General features: G+C 38.8%; 1 protein-coding gene across 2 annotated transcripts; it reads left to right on the forward strand.

Annotated features, from left to right (window-relative positions):
• Positions 1 to 478: 478 nt before the first annotated feature.
• LOC111260621 (uncharacterized) lies at positions 479 to 10,687 on the forward strand. Of its 2 annotated transcripts, none has more exons than XM_022833520.2 (4): positions 479 to 556; positions 7,102 to 7,251; positions 10,029 to 10,160; positions 10,408 to 10,687. In XM_022833520.2, the coding sequence occupies exons 2-4, from the start codon at positions 7,147 to 7,149 to the stop codon at positions 10,522 to 10,524; spliced, it is 354 nt and encodes a 117-aa protein (XP_022689255.1). In that variant the 5' UTR covers positions 479 to 556; positions 7,102 to 7,146; the 3' UTR covers positions 10,525 to 10,687. The 2 variants fall into 2 exon arrangements, with proteins under 2 accessions (XP_022689255.1, XP_022689254.1); XM_022833519.2 differs by lacking the exon at positions 479 to 556 and adding an exon at positions 3,719 to 3,867.
• Positions 10,688 to 14,938: the final 4,251 nt, after the last annotated feature.

The following is a 14,938-nucleotide window of genomic DNA, read 5'->3' on the forward strand; positions in this document are numbered from 1 at the left end:
TAGTTCGCAGTGGAGCTGTGCTGCCAATTTTAGTGCATGATTTTATTACGTGCACTACTATGTGTAGTGCAGTAGTATCAGAATATATGTGCGAACTGGCTGAAGCCTTTACTACCTATATCAGATCGAAATTTGGGGAAAGGGCTGGCCGACGTTAGGGGGAGCCTCTTCCCAGGAGTGTCAGGAAGTCTATGCGTATCGCAGAGTGGTTAGGTAACATCCTTTTCTGCTTCACCTATCCTTTCCAAATATTGTAGGTCATTAATGTAATTAATGTAATATTTGAAATTTTAAAAAGAACAATTCGTCCGATAAGTCGTCCGGCGCAACGGTAAGTAGAAACTAATGTATTCCGTTTGTCTATTTATATTGTTTTCAACGACAAATAGGGTTACCTAGGTGATGATAATTTTCTAATCGCGCAAAATGCGTTATGTTCTGTAAATCCCTTCTTTTTCCAGTGTAACCACCCACATAGGCTTTACACTTCACGAGCTTTTCGTGGGCCTCACTTACGCATAATCCCTATATCTTCACGGCTAGCCCGCATAAAGTGGTAAGTTCGATTGTCAAAACAGAGTGGCCTAAATAGGCTCCGCTCTGTTGAATTTAAGAGAGAATGCCAAAAGAAAAAGCGCAATGTATTTAGTGTGCGCCAAACTTCAGTCTGGCCTGGCTCTCAAAAATAGACTATCGGACATCACCAAAAACGCCAGCGACGAAGGTACCGCCTTTCAACATGGCCTCGGGCCACGTTATTTAGTAGAGAGGTGCGGAGCAGTCAGTTTTAGTCTGAACGGGCCCGTAAGGCAATAATAGCAACAGCAACGATAATGCCTCGATGCAGAAAGAAATGAGTTCAAAATTAACGTTAACAGCCAACAAAGCAAAGGAGGGCGGCACTGTGGCGTCACAATAGAGTTTAGGGAAAAATTATCATTGTGTGCGGAGCCGTCAAGAGTCAGCAGGGCAGAGCAATCATCACTAGCGGTAACAGCGAATTGGCGTTGAGCCAGGTTGGGGTTGCATTTCCGCCCGGTTTATCAAACGCTTCAGCAGCATTAAGATCACCATGGCGCACGTTACTAGCCAGCGTGTTGCTGTTATTACGATTATTGTTACTTTTTTCGTATGGTTGAATCATTCGGATAGAATGAGAGAGAGAGAAACGGAAAGCTCTGCGGTACTCCATTGAATTTGGCGCCACTGCTGCAAGTGACCGTTGTCTGCTGTTTGGTTGACCGACGATTACGAAGATCATAATAAATCCATAATAAACAGACTGTTCCAACGAGAAACGTTATTATAGTAGATCTTCGATGAAGATAGTTTTTGCTAGGTTAATTGCGGCTGTGATAACTGGGACAAAAATCGAATAAGCTTATGTCGTTCGAAGAGCAACCAAATATGCACAAATAAGTTTTTGGTTATTTGTTATTGGATCCAATACTATCTCATCGTGGCTTTGAACTTAAAGAACAAACATGTTATAGAACATTTAACTGAGTTAAGAAATAAGAAAAAAGGGAACGGCAAATTAAAGGACTATATAAGGTTATTCGGTGGAACTTAAATGTAGGGGAATTTTTCGATTAACTTACTATTATCGCGACATACTTTTTATGGTTCCCGCGCCAAGAAATGATACAATCGATTTATCATTCGTAACGTATCAATAAGATGCAAAATTTTCAAAATAATATGTGTTGTTTTTGTGTTACATAAGCCTGGAATATTCCCTGTCCTAACTTTTTCCGTTTGGGTTCCAACCCACATTTTTATATATGAGTGTATATTTGTCTGTTCTTCTAAAACCGCTTTTCTGCATGATTAGAGCTAACACATTACCAAATTTGAATTAAACAAATTCTTCGAGGGTTGAATTTGGTTATGTCTTTTTTCTTAGTATCACATACAAGGTGTCCGAAAGACTTTTACAGCAGCTAATTGTTCCACGCTATTGAAGATGAAACATCTGTATTTTTTCTTGATAAAATAATTTGTTAATAAGAAACTAGCTTTTAAGAATTATTTTTTGGTTTTATTAAGCCTTTCTGCGATCAAGTTAACTGTTCCGGACACAAAAGTGTCTTCCAAGTTGAAAACTTCGACACGTTACAATTAGAAAGTTAAATAACATTGCCAGTTTGGAAAGCTACAAAAACGTTCTGTGAACTTTGTTAATATTCGTCACAAGTAATTATCATACTAAAGTATTTCGGTAGCTTAATACTTGGGTGGATCCTACATGTATAGAATTCGATGAGATCTACAATCTGGCAGTTTGTCAACCGTTTACGTAACTTAGACTGCGTGAATGAAAATATTTTCAATCTTTTACGTATCTAGAAGGTAACAAATATTTTCTTCTTTTTAGTTGCGCAACTTCTCTGCAAGTAACACTATTTGAATCGATTTACCTTTTGGGTCGTTGAAACTTCGTTTTAAAATTACGAGAATATCAAAATAAAAATATCACTATAAAATTTACAGCTAGAGCATTTGTAATCCACAATGCAAATGAACGAACAACAGGCAACCGAATAATTTAGCGCAGTAACAATATTTGAACACTTCCTGCAAAATGGAACACAACCCAGTTCTGGTTCCGGTTGGAGATCAGATACACAAATTTTTAAAAGGGCTCTGGATAAGTTCAACGCGGGATGACAAAGCATGCCATCAGCTAGGGTAGCTCACGCAACTATAAAGTTATCGTTTAAAGAGGGCGTTATGGCTTGAGTATACATTTCTCTCAAAGTTCATCATACGCGTATTTTCTGTTCACGGATCTCACTTGCGTCTATTTCACGACGCAACAGTAGCAACAACTATGAGGTAAAAAGTAAAGTAAGCAGAGCTATTTGGCTTTTAGCGAAAGCTAAATTTATTGCATTGACAAATTACAATAATATTATTAGATCTACTCTCCTAACCGAAAATAATAGACGTTGATGATCGGGTTGATACTGAACCCATGTTTAGAGGCCAGCAGCGCACAACATAGCCCAATGATTGTCAACGTTTTCCAATCTTTTTTTATTGTACACTTCAGCTAGATAATCGTACATACGTAGACACCTAACTGAGATTTCACCCTTATTTTTGCCCATTTTGTTTAATACGTCAATTGGTTGATCTATATTTGAAAAAGAAATTTTCTTAAAGAACACACATTTCCCATATGGACATTTTTTCGTTCAAGCTGTGGCCATCTTAGCAGTTACTCATTATACATATACGATATGTACACCCAGACAAAGCATCATTTGCGTTTTTATGTCAACACTTGTGTATTCTGTGATGGCAAGTGTCAATAAAAGCGGGAATGATATTTACGTATTATTAAAAATACATGTTCATTTAGTTTTACCATTGAAACTTTTCCTGTATATGATCTACTTCTCAGTTTGGCTGTCTGATCAATTTTCCCTGCATGAGTATTTGTATCGCTTAATGTAGAAACTTTTGGACAGAGCTTGTTACATCAAGATGCTAGATGTTTATTACAATGGCACATGCATTTTTAGGGAACTAACATTTGGAGCAAAGACTTGTACTTTGTCCACTCAGTTCGATGTAACTTCTGCTTGTAACAACAGAGTTTTAAATTTTGGTTCAGTTGGATAAAGGTTTAGCGCCAAACGAAAATTTGAACCCCAACGACCAGGGCGACAGAGGAGGTTAGAGAATGACGAGAGTGGAGACTTCATGGGAGAGGGTAGGAATAATCACGCCTCAGACGAACCCATTCTGACAGTGGCAGAAGTTGGCTCGAAATTCAGTTTTTAAAAGTCTGTGACACGACCCTGTTTTACGAGACAGTTTGGCCGTAGCCCTTCGATCATTAAAATCTCAACAGCTAAGGCGAGTACAATACAGAGCTCTGAAACCGGGCGCAAAAGATATCAGTGGTAAATGAGCTTAGACATCGGAAGCCAGCCAACAATAATGATATTTATTATTTGAAACTGTAACATATTGTTTACATGATTGAAAATACAGTAAAATCCAATTTACGTGTGTAATACAATTTTTTCAACGGCTTGATAACTTGATTAATCTCTACAGCACTTCAAGTTATGCTCGCTTACTAGAAAAACCTGATTTACGCGATAATATATATTATTGTGCCATAAGAAATTTAATTATCATTCTATCATACAGATTTATACTTTTGAAAGAGCTCAAGACGACTTCGCATTGTTTTCTTCCTTAAAGTATGAAAATGCACCGCCTGTGACTCACAGCAAGCATCTTCACTATACAAGTAATATTATATTGTGTCTAGATACATAAATAGTGAAATTAAGCTAAAAATGTGAAATAAAATTAACTGAAGAAGAATAGTAGATATATTTAACCTCTGCGTGTGATTTTACCGAGAAAATACCACAATGTAATGAATACCATTTAAACACATTTAAGCTATTGTTAGCAAATAGTACATTGTTTTCATCGTCCTTCTGATTACGTTAAGGCAGACATTTACACGTATATTTACACGTATTTTCACGTATATTCGCATATTCGTATTTTACGTATTCACGTATATTCACAAATATACCCGCACAGAGATGCGCCTCTATTGTTCGGTCTGTCAAAAAACCAAGCTAGCAGTAATTAGATTACGAGTAGCGCGAAGGCGACACACATGTAGAGACATGAATTAACGAGCTTTCTTCATGGTAGCGACTCGTTTCATTCAACGTTTAGTCACTTTTCGGTATACACCTGGTAATATCTTTGAAATGGCGATATGGATGTTTTTCTGGAGTTGGTTCACCATTTCCGAAAATACAACCGAAAAAAAGAAGTCGAACGGAGTTATGTCAAGGGGTTATTCCATTCGATTGCGAAGGGCTGTTCGATGTCACTCCACCTGAAAATCACCCGTTCATCGTAGTGATTCTTTCGTAACGCGGTTATATTACTTCTTGCGTGGAGGAGTTGACTAGCCTGCTGCTAACTACATGCCCTACAAACACTTTTTTCAACGATTTGAAGTACAGGAAAGTTTGGAATCCTCTCATGGTAAAGAAGAGAGATCACAGTTTCATCAAAAAAAAGGGGTTAATGACGCATCTAGCTAACATTTCATACCATATAAGGGCTTTTTGGGATGCAAACCCATTTCGCAGATAGCCCGTGAATTATTGGACTATAATGATTCACGGATGGCGGACAGAGCTAAGGATAATATTCGAATAGCCATTTGAAAAGCCAAAGAAAATGACTAAAATCAGATAAAACGGATAATTGCCGTGAAAAAGAGTCCAGGAACCGTGAGTACCATTGATTCTCACGGTATGGTTCGTGATGAAGTTGCCAGCTACAGGGAACAAGATGCTAGCGAATTTTCCAATTCTGTAAATGCGCATTTTTTGCACTGAGCAATATAACCCAGAAATGGCGCTTGAAAAATGTAAACGTGACGCCGAAGCAACGGACAACTGAAAAACATTTCCCCTTATTCGTAGTATTGACAAATTAGTGGTTTTATTCTACACAAACATTTGATATTGCGCTTTTTCTTGTTTTTGCTGTACTAATTATCATCATGTATATGTGTCTATGCTGTGACTGGCGGAAATATCGTCAGCTTTTTGGTTATATATCTATAATCTAACTGGAGTTAATGTTCGCGAAAGGCTTATTTACTATTAGCTACCTGCGATGTCAACCTCTACAGCAAACGGGCATACATGACAAGAAGTTTTGACAAACGGCAAATATTTTTCCAGAAAGAAAATTACTATGGATATCGTCGATTTTCTCGAAAATGTTTCACATTACACAAAACGTGTGTTTATACACATACAAGCTGAGCCACTAAAGGTCGAATCATTGAGATCTAATTGGTGTCCTAGCATCCGACGAGATGCCACGGTAGTGACGCGGCGAAACCGTTGAGAAGGCACCACTACATAGCCTCAGTGATATTAAATGTCGCTGCCGTTTATGTGCGTTCAGTTAAGTCAATGATCTCTTGTCGGTGCAACAGCAATTGAGATTCGTACTACGTAAAGTATTAGTCAACACCACGCAGTCGAACTGAGAATTGGACTAGGTAATCCAACCAGACCAAATTTATTCAATGTATTTCTACTATTGTCAAGATTTAGCCCTCAGACAATAGAATAGTACGGCTGCTATGTCTACACTACGCCTGGATCAGAGCGCCGCGGTCCAATAAGCACGACTCGATATTCTTCAAGTTCCTAAAGCGAGCTTTGCTTTAAAAAAGGTTGCTTATTATCCATCGATGCGGAGCGGTTATCGAATTGTTTTTGCAGCATCTAAAACAGTTAGAAACGGACTTCTCTATTATTGGGCGTCTGAGCTTCATCGCATCTTGGAAATGTGATCTGACTACTACACTTGCACCTATTCCTAACGAGAAATTTTACACCCGTTTCTTAGAGAACTCGCTGATGTTTCAGAAAACCGGCTCAAAATTCTGGAGTTAGCGAGAGTACTGATGGCGGTCCTGGTATACGCCAATAAGCGTGCGTCCGCATATCTAGGTAAAGACTGTCCGGGTACGTCTGCAAAGAAACATTTAGCAGCACAAGAAACTACAAGAAAAAATCTTTCTTTTAGAGGAACTGAAGATGAAGATAGCAATAACGAAGGGGCATCCCAAGGCGGCGTTGCTTGTTGAAGCTGACATCAGTAGAAATGCCACCGAGGCTGTGTAATGGTGCGCTCTCAGCGGCTTGGCCTCGTCACTTACGTGGTACCTTGTCAAATAAAAAGACACCAATTAGATAATAAAACCGACTGCACAACCTGATTCAGGTTTGAGATTCGGCTTTATATGTATATAAGTACATTTTTTGCCTATTTGAAATAGTCGGAAAAATAGACAAAATCCATGTTAGCTTTTTTAAAACGGCGGACAGCAAATTTGCTGTCCGCCGTTTTTATCGGCAAATACCCATTTACTAAATCTCCATATATGAACTATACTATGCTTTCTGGGTGTTATTTATTAGTAACTGATTCAGTGGTAGGTAGAGGGGTATGATTCGTCGATTTTTCAATGGCTTACCAACAGAATGAACTAACTGATGGAGATCGAATCACCTTTTCTTTTAGAGATTCTAGTCTATCCACCGTCCCTGTGCGGAGGACAGACCAAGGATGGCTGCACAACAGCAATCAGGAAACTTTCTACGAAGCATTTTTGAATTCGATGAAGCTTTGCATTCATTTATATCGAACGATAATCTCGCAATGGCCGAACAGGTCAGTATAATTTTAGTAGAAAGTGCATGTTTTCTTGTATCTAGAAATGGAAAACCAGCTATTCAGTTTATTTTGTATGTTTACGTGCAAATATTTAGGACACCGAAGTCCTTTATAGAAGCCTTACCCAACAGAACACGTAGCATTTGTTGTTCACCAAGAAAAGAATACTGGCCGAGAAATATTCTGATTAAATTTCTCGCAAAGAATTACTGGAACCTGTTTTAAGATCCATAGGTCCAAAGCAAAATGGCCAGACAACGTTCAATTTAGTCAGATAATAGACATTCAAATTGAAGCATCGAAAATCTAAAAATCCAATATGTATTACTGCAAACATAATTAACTAGTAATTTCAAATCGAAGACTTGCAAATGGACATTAAAGATTACACCAATTAATTATGTTAATTCGACTATCATCAGTTCTTCTTACCAGTAATCTAGCTTTTTCCTCAAAAAAATGTTGTTTCAGATCCCTGCTGGCGCAACTACAAACATTTGCACTTATCTGTTTATTGAGGTCCCTATAGAGAATAAATCAAATAACTGACTAAAATTGACTTCGTGATACACTATTTGATTATCTATACGTCGTACATTGTTCTTTAGTATGAGGCTAATTGCTATGCGGTCCTGTTTCTTTGGCATTAAAGTTTCTCATCATGAACCTGGTTTTCCTTGAAGATGCTCACAAAATACCGTACGCGGATGTATCATACGTCTATGTTTAGAATGCACAGTCGTGACCCTTGGGCCGTCAGAAAACATCTTCTACAGCGAAAGTGTTTTGTTGAAAGAAATGGATTGACCGTTATTGGTCAGCTACATATAATAATAATAATTCAAGCTGCAAAAATTGACGGGACCCCGAATCCGAACAGTTGATTAATCGCACTAGAGTTCCGCAGTCATTATCACGTGCACAAAAGCCTTCCTACACGTGGAATGGGGGCATTCAATTACTTTCTGTGCTGCTACCGGTTAAACTAATGTCCTATATCCCGTTTTCATTCGCGTTGCGAAACAATTACTTTTGGTCTGCTCAGCTCAGTTCTCTTCTAACGGCGGGAGCTGCCCGTAGTGTAGTCTGCCTTGTTTTAAACATTACGTTCTATCCCTCGAAATGAATTAACCACGTAAACACAGAACGAAGCTCAGAAAGCATGGGAAAACGCGTACGAAAAACGTACTGTTTCTACTCATTGGAAGCCCACAGTTTTCTCTTGAAATAGGCCAAAAACTAAACATCCATCTCGCATAAGATATTCAACCTGCAAATACTACTAACCTAATCCTCATAAGACCAACTTTCTTCGGGTCGGAATAAAAATTATATAAAGATTGTATCAAATAGGTTACAGTCAAGCTTGGTGTAAGTTTCACGTTTTTAGTCATACTTTCATTTGATGAAATAAGTAGCAAATATCACCTTAGCGAAAACCGCTCGCGGGAGACTGGTGGTATTCGCTAGTTTCTTTATATAGATAATCCATGACTTTGGCTTACCAATGATGTGTGAAGAGCACTAAGGGGGGGGGGGGGGTCGTGGCGTGTAAAGCCAAATGAGGTTACACGGACGGATGAAACAGAATCGGCCGCTCACACTTAGCTATAACTTAGATATATTTAGGGCAGTGACTGACCTCCTGTCGCTAAAGGAAAAACAATAGAATTAACTGGCTAACTAAATGTTGAGAGCGAATCAGCTTTTTACATTTGCTGTTCGACGCAATAGGCGATAAAGGTGCATCGAGTGCATTTTGTTAAATGTACAGCATTACTGTTTCATTAATGTGTCAATTCAAGGCGCATATCACCTAGACAACGCTATGTTGAACGATGGCTTTTATTTTGGTCAATATACGAAACGCCCGGGAATAGGTCCTAGTTTAAAAATTTGGTATGCTAAAAATTGGTGTAGGAAAATTATTATTATATACAATATGACCTATTAGAACATACGACGCAGTATAGTTATTATCAGAAAATTAGTAGTGAAAAAAATATTGTGTGACGTCATAATTGTGAATCTGCACCAAAATGTGTTTCATATCTTCCAATTAACTCATAATAAAAGGCGTTCAAATATAGGTATCTTCGATAAATATAAGGTTCGAATAGAGAAACATGCAGATACGGACGACTTTTGTCAAACTCTTTTCAGCGAAAACAATGAGACTAATAAATTTTCAAACGAGCCGTTTAAAGAGTTTGCTTCAAACAAATTTTCTGAGAGTTCCGTTATCATAAGGCAGTATAATATTATATATTTGTTAGTGTATGCAGATGTCGTGATATACCATCGCCATGATTTTCTCTCTGCGAAGTTCTGATACTCTAATTATCTAACTGTTCGGGGTATTTTTTTAAGGGTTCACTGGGCTACTAAATATACGTTTACATTTTATTGACACCTACATTTTTCATACAGACACTTTGGCAAGCATCAAGCGGCGATGGCGTCTTAAGATGATACAGATTATTCATACATTTGTACAACTAGAGTGTTCAGTTTTATATGAGGAGTCATACTGAGTCAAAACATGTTGAGTGCGAGCCATATTCAACCGCACCCTTAACATGAAGTGGGTTTCTTTTGATTCTATATAAATCGAAGTAATTTACTGTAGATCGTCACTACGGTAAGCAATACAGAGATGACAACATACGCTTTATTGTGACCTATTCGTTCCAGTCAACTCTTTCGGATGTCTAATTGATTGTGTCTGTCTAACTTGTGATTTTCTTGCTTTTGTTGCTATTTTTTTCCTATAGTTGGGCCTATTCCTGACACTGCACAAAGTAGAGCATGCAGAAACCTTCTACAAGCACATTGTTGGGCTGCGTTTAATCAATCAAATAACAGCTAGCCTTCAGCTGAACACGGATCCTAACAAAGCCCTCAGGGTCAGTCTGATGAAGGGTATTGCTTTTATTTGTATCGCTTGAATATTTGTTAAATTCTATACTATATAATCGAATCCTATACTATATAATTCCGTTAGCGGAAAGATGTATAAGACAAATACAATGGGATATTTTATCTCTCCTTAACTCCCAATAGCTCATCGATGTCGCAAATATCGGAATCTCTATGATAACCTCCTTGAAATATGACGATGAGATCGAGTAATAGGAATTGTTTCAATTTCAGACACAAACTGTACTCTCCATTGTTGAATACATCAAGACAAATCCCCGATGTCGCGAAGATGAACTTCAGGCCCAGATCATGCGACAAATCGAGGCGTTCGCCCAGTCTGTCCAGTAGATCAATACACATAGCTGTGTAATCCTTGGTAATAAGAATATACTACGTATCTACGTATATGAGTTTACACACCGTCCTTGAAGGTCCTTCGAAATCAACGTGAGCTCAGGCTCATATTTTGACAGAATAATAAAAGTATATACTTGCAAGTATTAAAAAATTACATCGTTGTATTATGCGTGAAAGCTACATTTTCATAGAAGAGGAGTTTTTAATTACAAGCCCTTTACATATGTATACTCTATACTTAGAACATATGCGTGACCTTGGTATTTATGAACCAGCTTGTCTATTATAGCAGTGCACATTACTAGAAAGAAAGCTAACAAACGATAATTTCTATTATTGTAAAAAAATATCTATACTTTGCTCTAGATGTCCATAATTATTTAAAACAAGTATACCTACTATCTTTTTTTTAACACAAAATTGTCAATTTACCCGATGTAAAATTTCTAACTCGATCACCAGTATCTGAAGCCGGCCGGTTTTTTCCAAATCATTTGTAGTGAATAAATCAATTATCAACTGTGTAATTGTGTTAAGCAGAATGAGTATGTCCTTTACTCTTTTAAATTTCTACCTCTATAGTATACAGAAAAAAATCATGCAGAATGTTAACGATATTCGATTTATTGAAAAAAATCACGGTTCAAAGGGCAATGTTTCACGACATAAAGAGTATAATTATGTTTAGATTCTTCGGCTAGCAATACAGATTTTTTTTCTTTAGTTACGAGCGTAAGCTAATACGTAGTCTAGAGCCCATCGGCAATCGAGCCCGTTAGCGGTTAGCCAGAGCTTGATGGAATAATTTTCTTTGAATTTTTCTACAGTAATCAGCACACTAATACGAGACAATACTGGACTTTGATCAAATAAGCCTTAGCATCTAAGAGCCATAGTATATGCTGTATGTGTTTATTGCATATGCCACTTTTCATAGTAGAGAGAATTTCGTTGCATTCTGTGAGACCACTAGCTTTTTTTTCAATGTTTACGAGTGGATGCAAATTGCCGCTTTTAGCTGGCTTCGTTCGTATAAATAGATCGGGGCGATGACTTTACTTTTAAGTTCTGCTCATAATTCAGTCTTCCTTTTAGCGAACACTGGCAGCAATTATACACTCAAACGAATTTCCACGTTTGAATGCTTCACGCTGTTATTGTGCTACCAACGATAAGATCTTAGAATACAAATAAAATATTGCACTGGTGAAAGTTATGATCGCTAATCGGGCTCAATCATTACTGTCGTTCAATAATGAAATCCAGAGAAATAGTGAAGGAATCTTGCGTGTTTTCGAACTATTTGAATTTCGACGAGGGCGGGCAATCGTGCATCAGGCAAGGCCCTTATCTGGGGCTTCAATCAGTGTAATTCAACGAGGAAAGAAAAAACATGTTTAGCTTGCAGCGACGGTCCCATCCATCGTAAGGAATCAGTCGTTTGAGACTTTGTGACGTGGATGAACTTCCGCTTTAGGGCATAAATGAATATAATTAGTGACCGATCAGTCCTAGCTGAAAGAAGGACGGCCATTTGGTAACGTGAGTCATCTGATTTAACCCGATTGAATTTATTTGGTCCGGTGCCCTCTCGCCATCGTTCTATTGTTCTGACGGCCTTTCTCTCTTAGCACAGCTATGTGTACTGCTTCTAACGTTCGAAACTGATGCTTGACAAGACAGATGCGGGCCTCGGGATATAACGACGATAAATGGACTGCTGATTAGATTGTGGGTTGTCTCAATACGAATAGATTTACATATAGAATAGAAAGGACGGAACAACAGTCGAGGCGTTTACAACTTGATTATGGTAAAACGACTTGACTAGCAAATTTTAACCTATTAAAAAGCGTTTTGCTGTCAGCAAAAACACGTGGGGTCGATCCGTTTTTCTGTATAGTCACTGCTTTCGTTGTTATGTCATGACACAGCAAAATGTCACTTTTGTTGTCACTGTCAATTCAGCTACTATACCCGACAAGTTCATTGTTGTAGATATTGTTATTATAGTTGTTGGCGTTACTACCGTAAAATCGGGACAATCGGGACTAGCTGTTCTGGTGACGCACCGGTTAAGCGTAAGGTTTCTCATAGCTAGTCATAGTTGACCGGCCACTTGTCAAAGCTTAGCTAGAAGCGCTAGCTCACTCAGTTACGGCCAACGATCATAAAAGACTGACTTCTGCTGCGGTTGCTGGTACAGCTGTTATAACGGTAGGAAGCGACGCGCCGAAATACCGTCTCCTGCCTATGGTTCGTCGCTGGTCGGTGAGCCCGTCTGAATTTTGTTCATACTATCCGTTTCCGTTATTGTCGTAGCCGCTGCTCTTTAGATTCGTCGTCACGGATATTGTTCAGCGTGACTTTTGATCACTACCGGTACCTCTATGGAGTTACGTTACTAAAGGTGGTACGCGTTGCAAACACTCACCACTCACCCTGCACTCAGCCAAGCCGTTTACTGACGGTAAACTGAAACGGAAAATTTCTCGAGTCCAAGAATTGCTTCCGATCAAGAGTTAGGCAGCGAACAAAGATCTATTAAATCGCCAAAGGAACGTATTCGCTTTTGAATTGTTGGAACCCAGAAATATATAAATACACAAACACGTCCGTTTTGTTAGTCACCCTTAGCGTATTACAAATGTTGAACTTTTTAATAGCTGGAGCCTTTTCAGTAGGACCGTATCGGTGCTATAGTTGTTTGATATAATCGCAGACCGAAGCGAATTCGTTTGCTGCTAGTTAAAAATAGGTCAGAAATGTCACTATAAAACGCTATTTTTTAGGAACACAGATGAGCCTGCCTTTCATCTCTTTGTTAAGTAGATGAATCCTTCGCGAAAATTTTACTTTACCTCTTTTATCATCACCCCCTTTTTGGATCCAACGCCTTTATCCTTCTTTTGATCTCCGGCGCCGTGTTTCCCAAATTACTTCAAATTACACCAATAAAAAAACATTTCAGAGTCACTCAAGTGACGGAATTATCGTCTCGGAGTATCGGAATTTCTTTGACACTAACTCAAGTACATTGTCTTGTCTATTTTTCAATGTATAGACACAGCGAGCACCATAAAGATAAATCTAAAGAGATAAATGGATTGAGCTGAAAATCGGCGGTATTTTAAACTTACCAGAGATAAGAGTTTCCCGAACGGTTCTTAGTGTCCTCCACGTTTTCTAATCCCACTCAGAAGTTACGCCGCATCCCTGTCCATTGTGATTCCATAGTGTTTTAGGACCAAAGCCTAACATAACTAATTTATGAAATTTGGAGTCAACAAGTGAATAGAGAATTTATTTCATAATCCGTTGTGCTGTGCTTCAGAACGCCTGCTAAGGCAGAGGTTGCGCCCACATCGTTTGTGTTGATAGCGAAATACGAAAATCAAAGTTACCATCTTGTCAAGCTACCAGCAGTGAGAGCGCTCGCGCTTGCCGATGCGGAATCGATTCGTCAAATGATGGGGAACGCAGCTGTAGAGGAGAATGCAGTGATCCGTTTTGTTTCTGTTAAGCCTGCATGGTACCATATGTACAAGTTGACCAATTTGCTTAGATGCATCAGTAGGTAGCTTTCCGTAAGGCTCAGGTGAAGCGGAGTTGCATATCGCCCTGGATGTGAGTCCTCAAACATGTTAGGCCCCTGCTGAAAGTAGACGTCTATGATTGGGGGCAAGGTGTTATCAAATGTCTTATCGTTAATGGTTTTGATGTTGTCGGGCTAGGTTGGAAATATAAACATAACAGTAGCTGCCGGAGCTGTTATATTTAGCCGGTTACGGATTCACGGAAGAAGGGGGAAAGGCTGGACGAAGAGACATATAGCTCGAGCAGCAATTCATGTCAATTGCATTAGTAACAGGCTCTAGTATAACACATTGGAATAGCTCTCACAACATCCCTGTCAGACATAGATAGCCATTACTGCTGTTAGTGAAGAGTCTCTAGAGAATTAGTTCTTGTTCAGACTAGATTCAAACACGATGCGGTGGTAATGTCTTTACCTATTAAGATTAGGTATACGTGGTGGCTTGAGTTCGATACCGTACATAGACACACGCTATTTCGCGGTGTAAAAGCTGGCCCCCAGGTTAGCGGTAGTACCGGATATGAAACTCGAAACATTCATTAGATCGCGTTGTGTTGTAACTGCACACAACTATGACCGGCCTGTTTTCAACAGGCGCTACTTAGCCTCTTTAGGCGCCGCTGTAGCGGTGGCCATTGCGTGTAACGTGACGCTCGTAACTGCGCTTGTTGCAGCTTTTCCAGTAGAGCAACACTATTCGACTCATAGATGATGCTACTTGAAATAATAAACAGAACCAAAGAATTAAATATATGAAAGAATAAACATACCAAAATTTAACAGGTTCTTTAGATTCAGTACAGGATG

This window comes from Varroa jacobsoni, unplaced genomic scaffold (assembly GCF_002532875.2).
Source record: "Varroa jacobsoni isolate VJ856 unplaced genomic scaffold, vjacob_1.0 scaffold_461, whole genome shotgun sequence".
NCBI classification, from domain to species: Eukaryota; Metazoa; Arthropoda; class Arachnida; order Mesostigmata; family Varroidae; genus Varroa; species Varroa jacobsoni.

Coding starts and splice junctions, on each gene's coding strand:
- LOC111260621 (XM_022833520.2), top strand. CDS start 7,147: ATGGCTGCACAACAGCAATCAGGAAACTTTCTACGAAGCATTTTTGAA. Junction 7,252..10,028: donor ATCTCGCAATGGCCGAACAG/GTCAGTATAATT, acceptor TTTTTCCTATAG/TTGGGCCTATTCCTGACACT. Junction 10,161..10,407: donor ATCCTAACAAAGCCCTCAGG/GTCAGTCTGATG, acceptor TTTCAATTTCAG/ACACAAACTGTACTCTCCAT.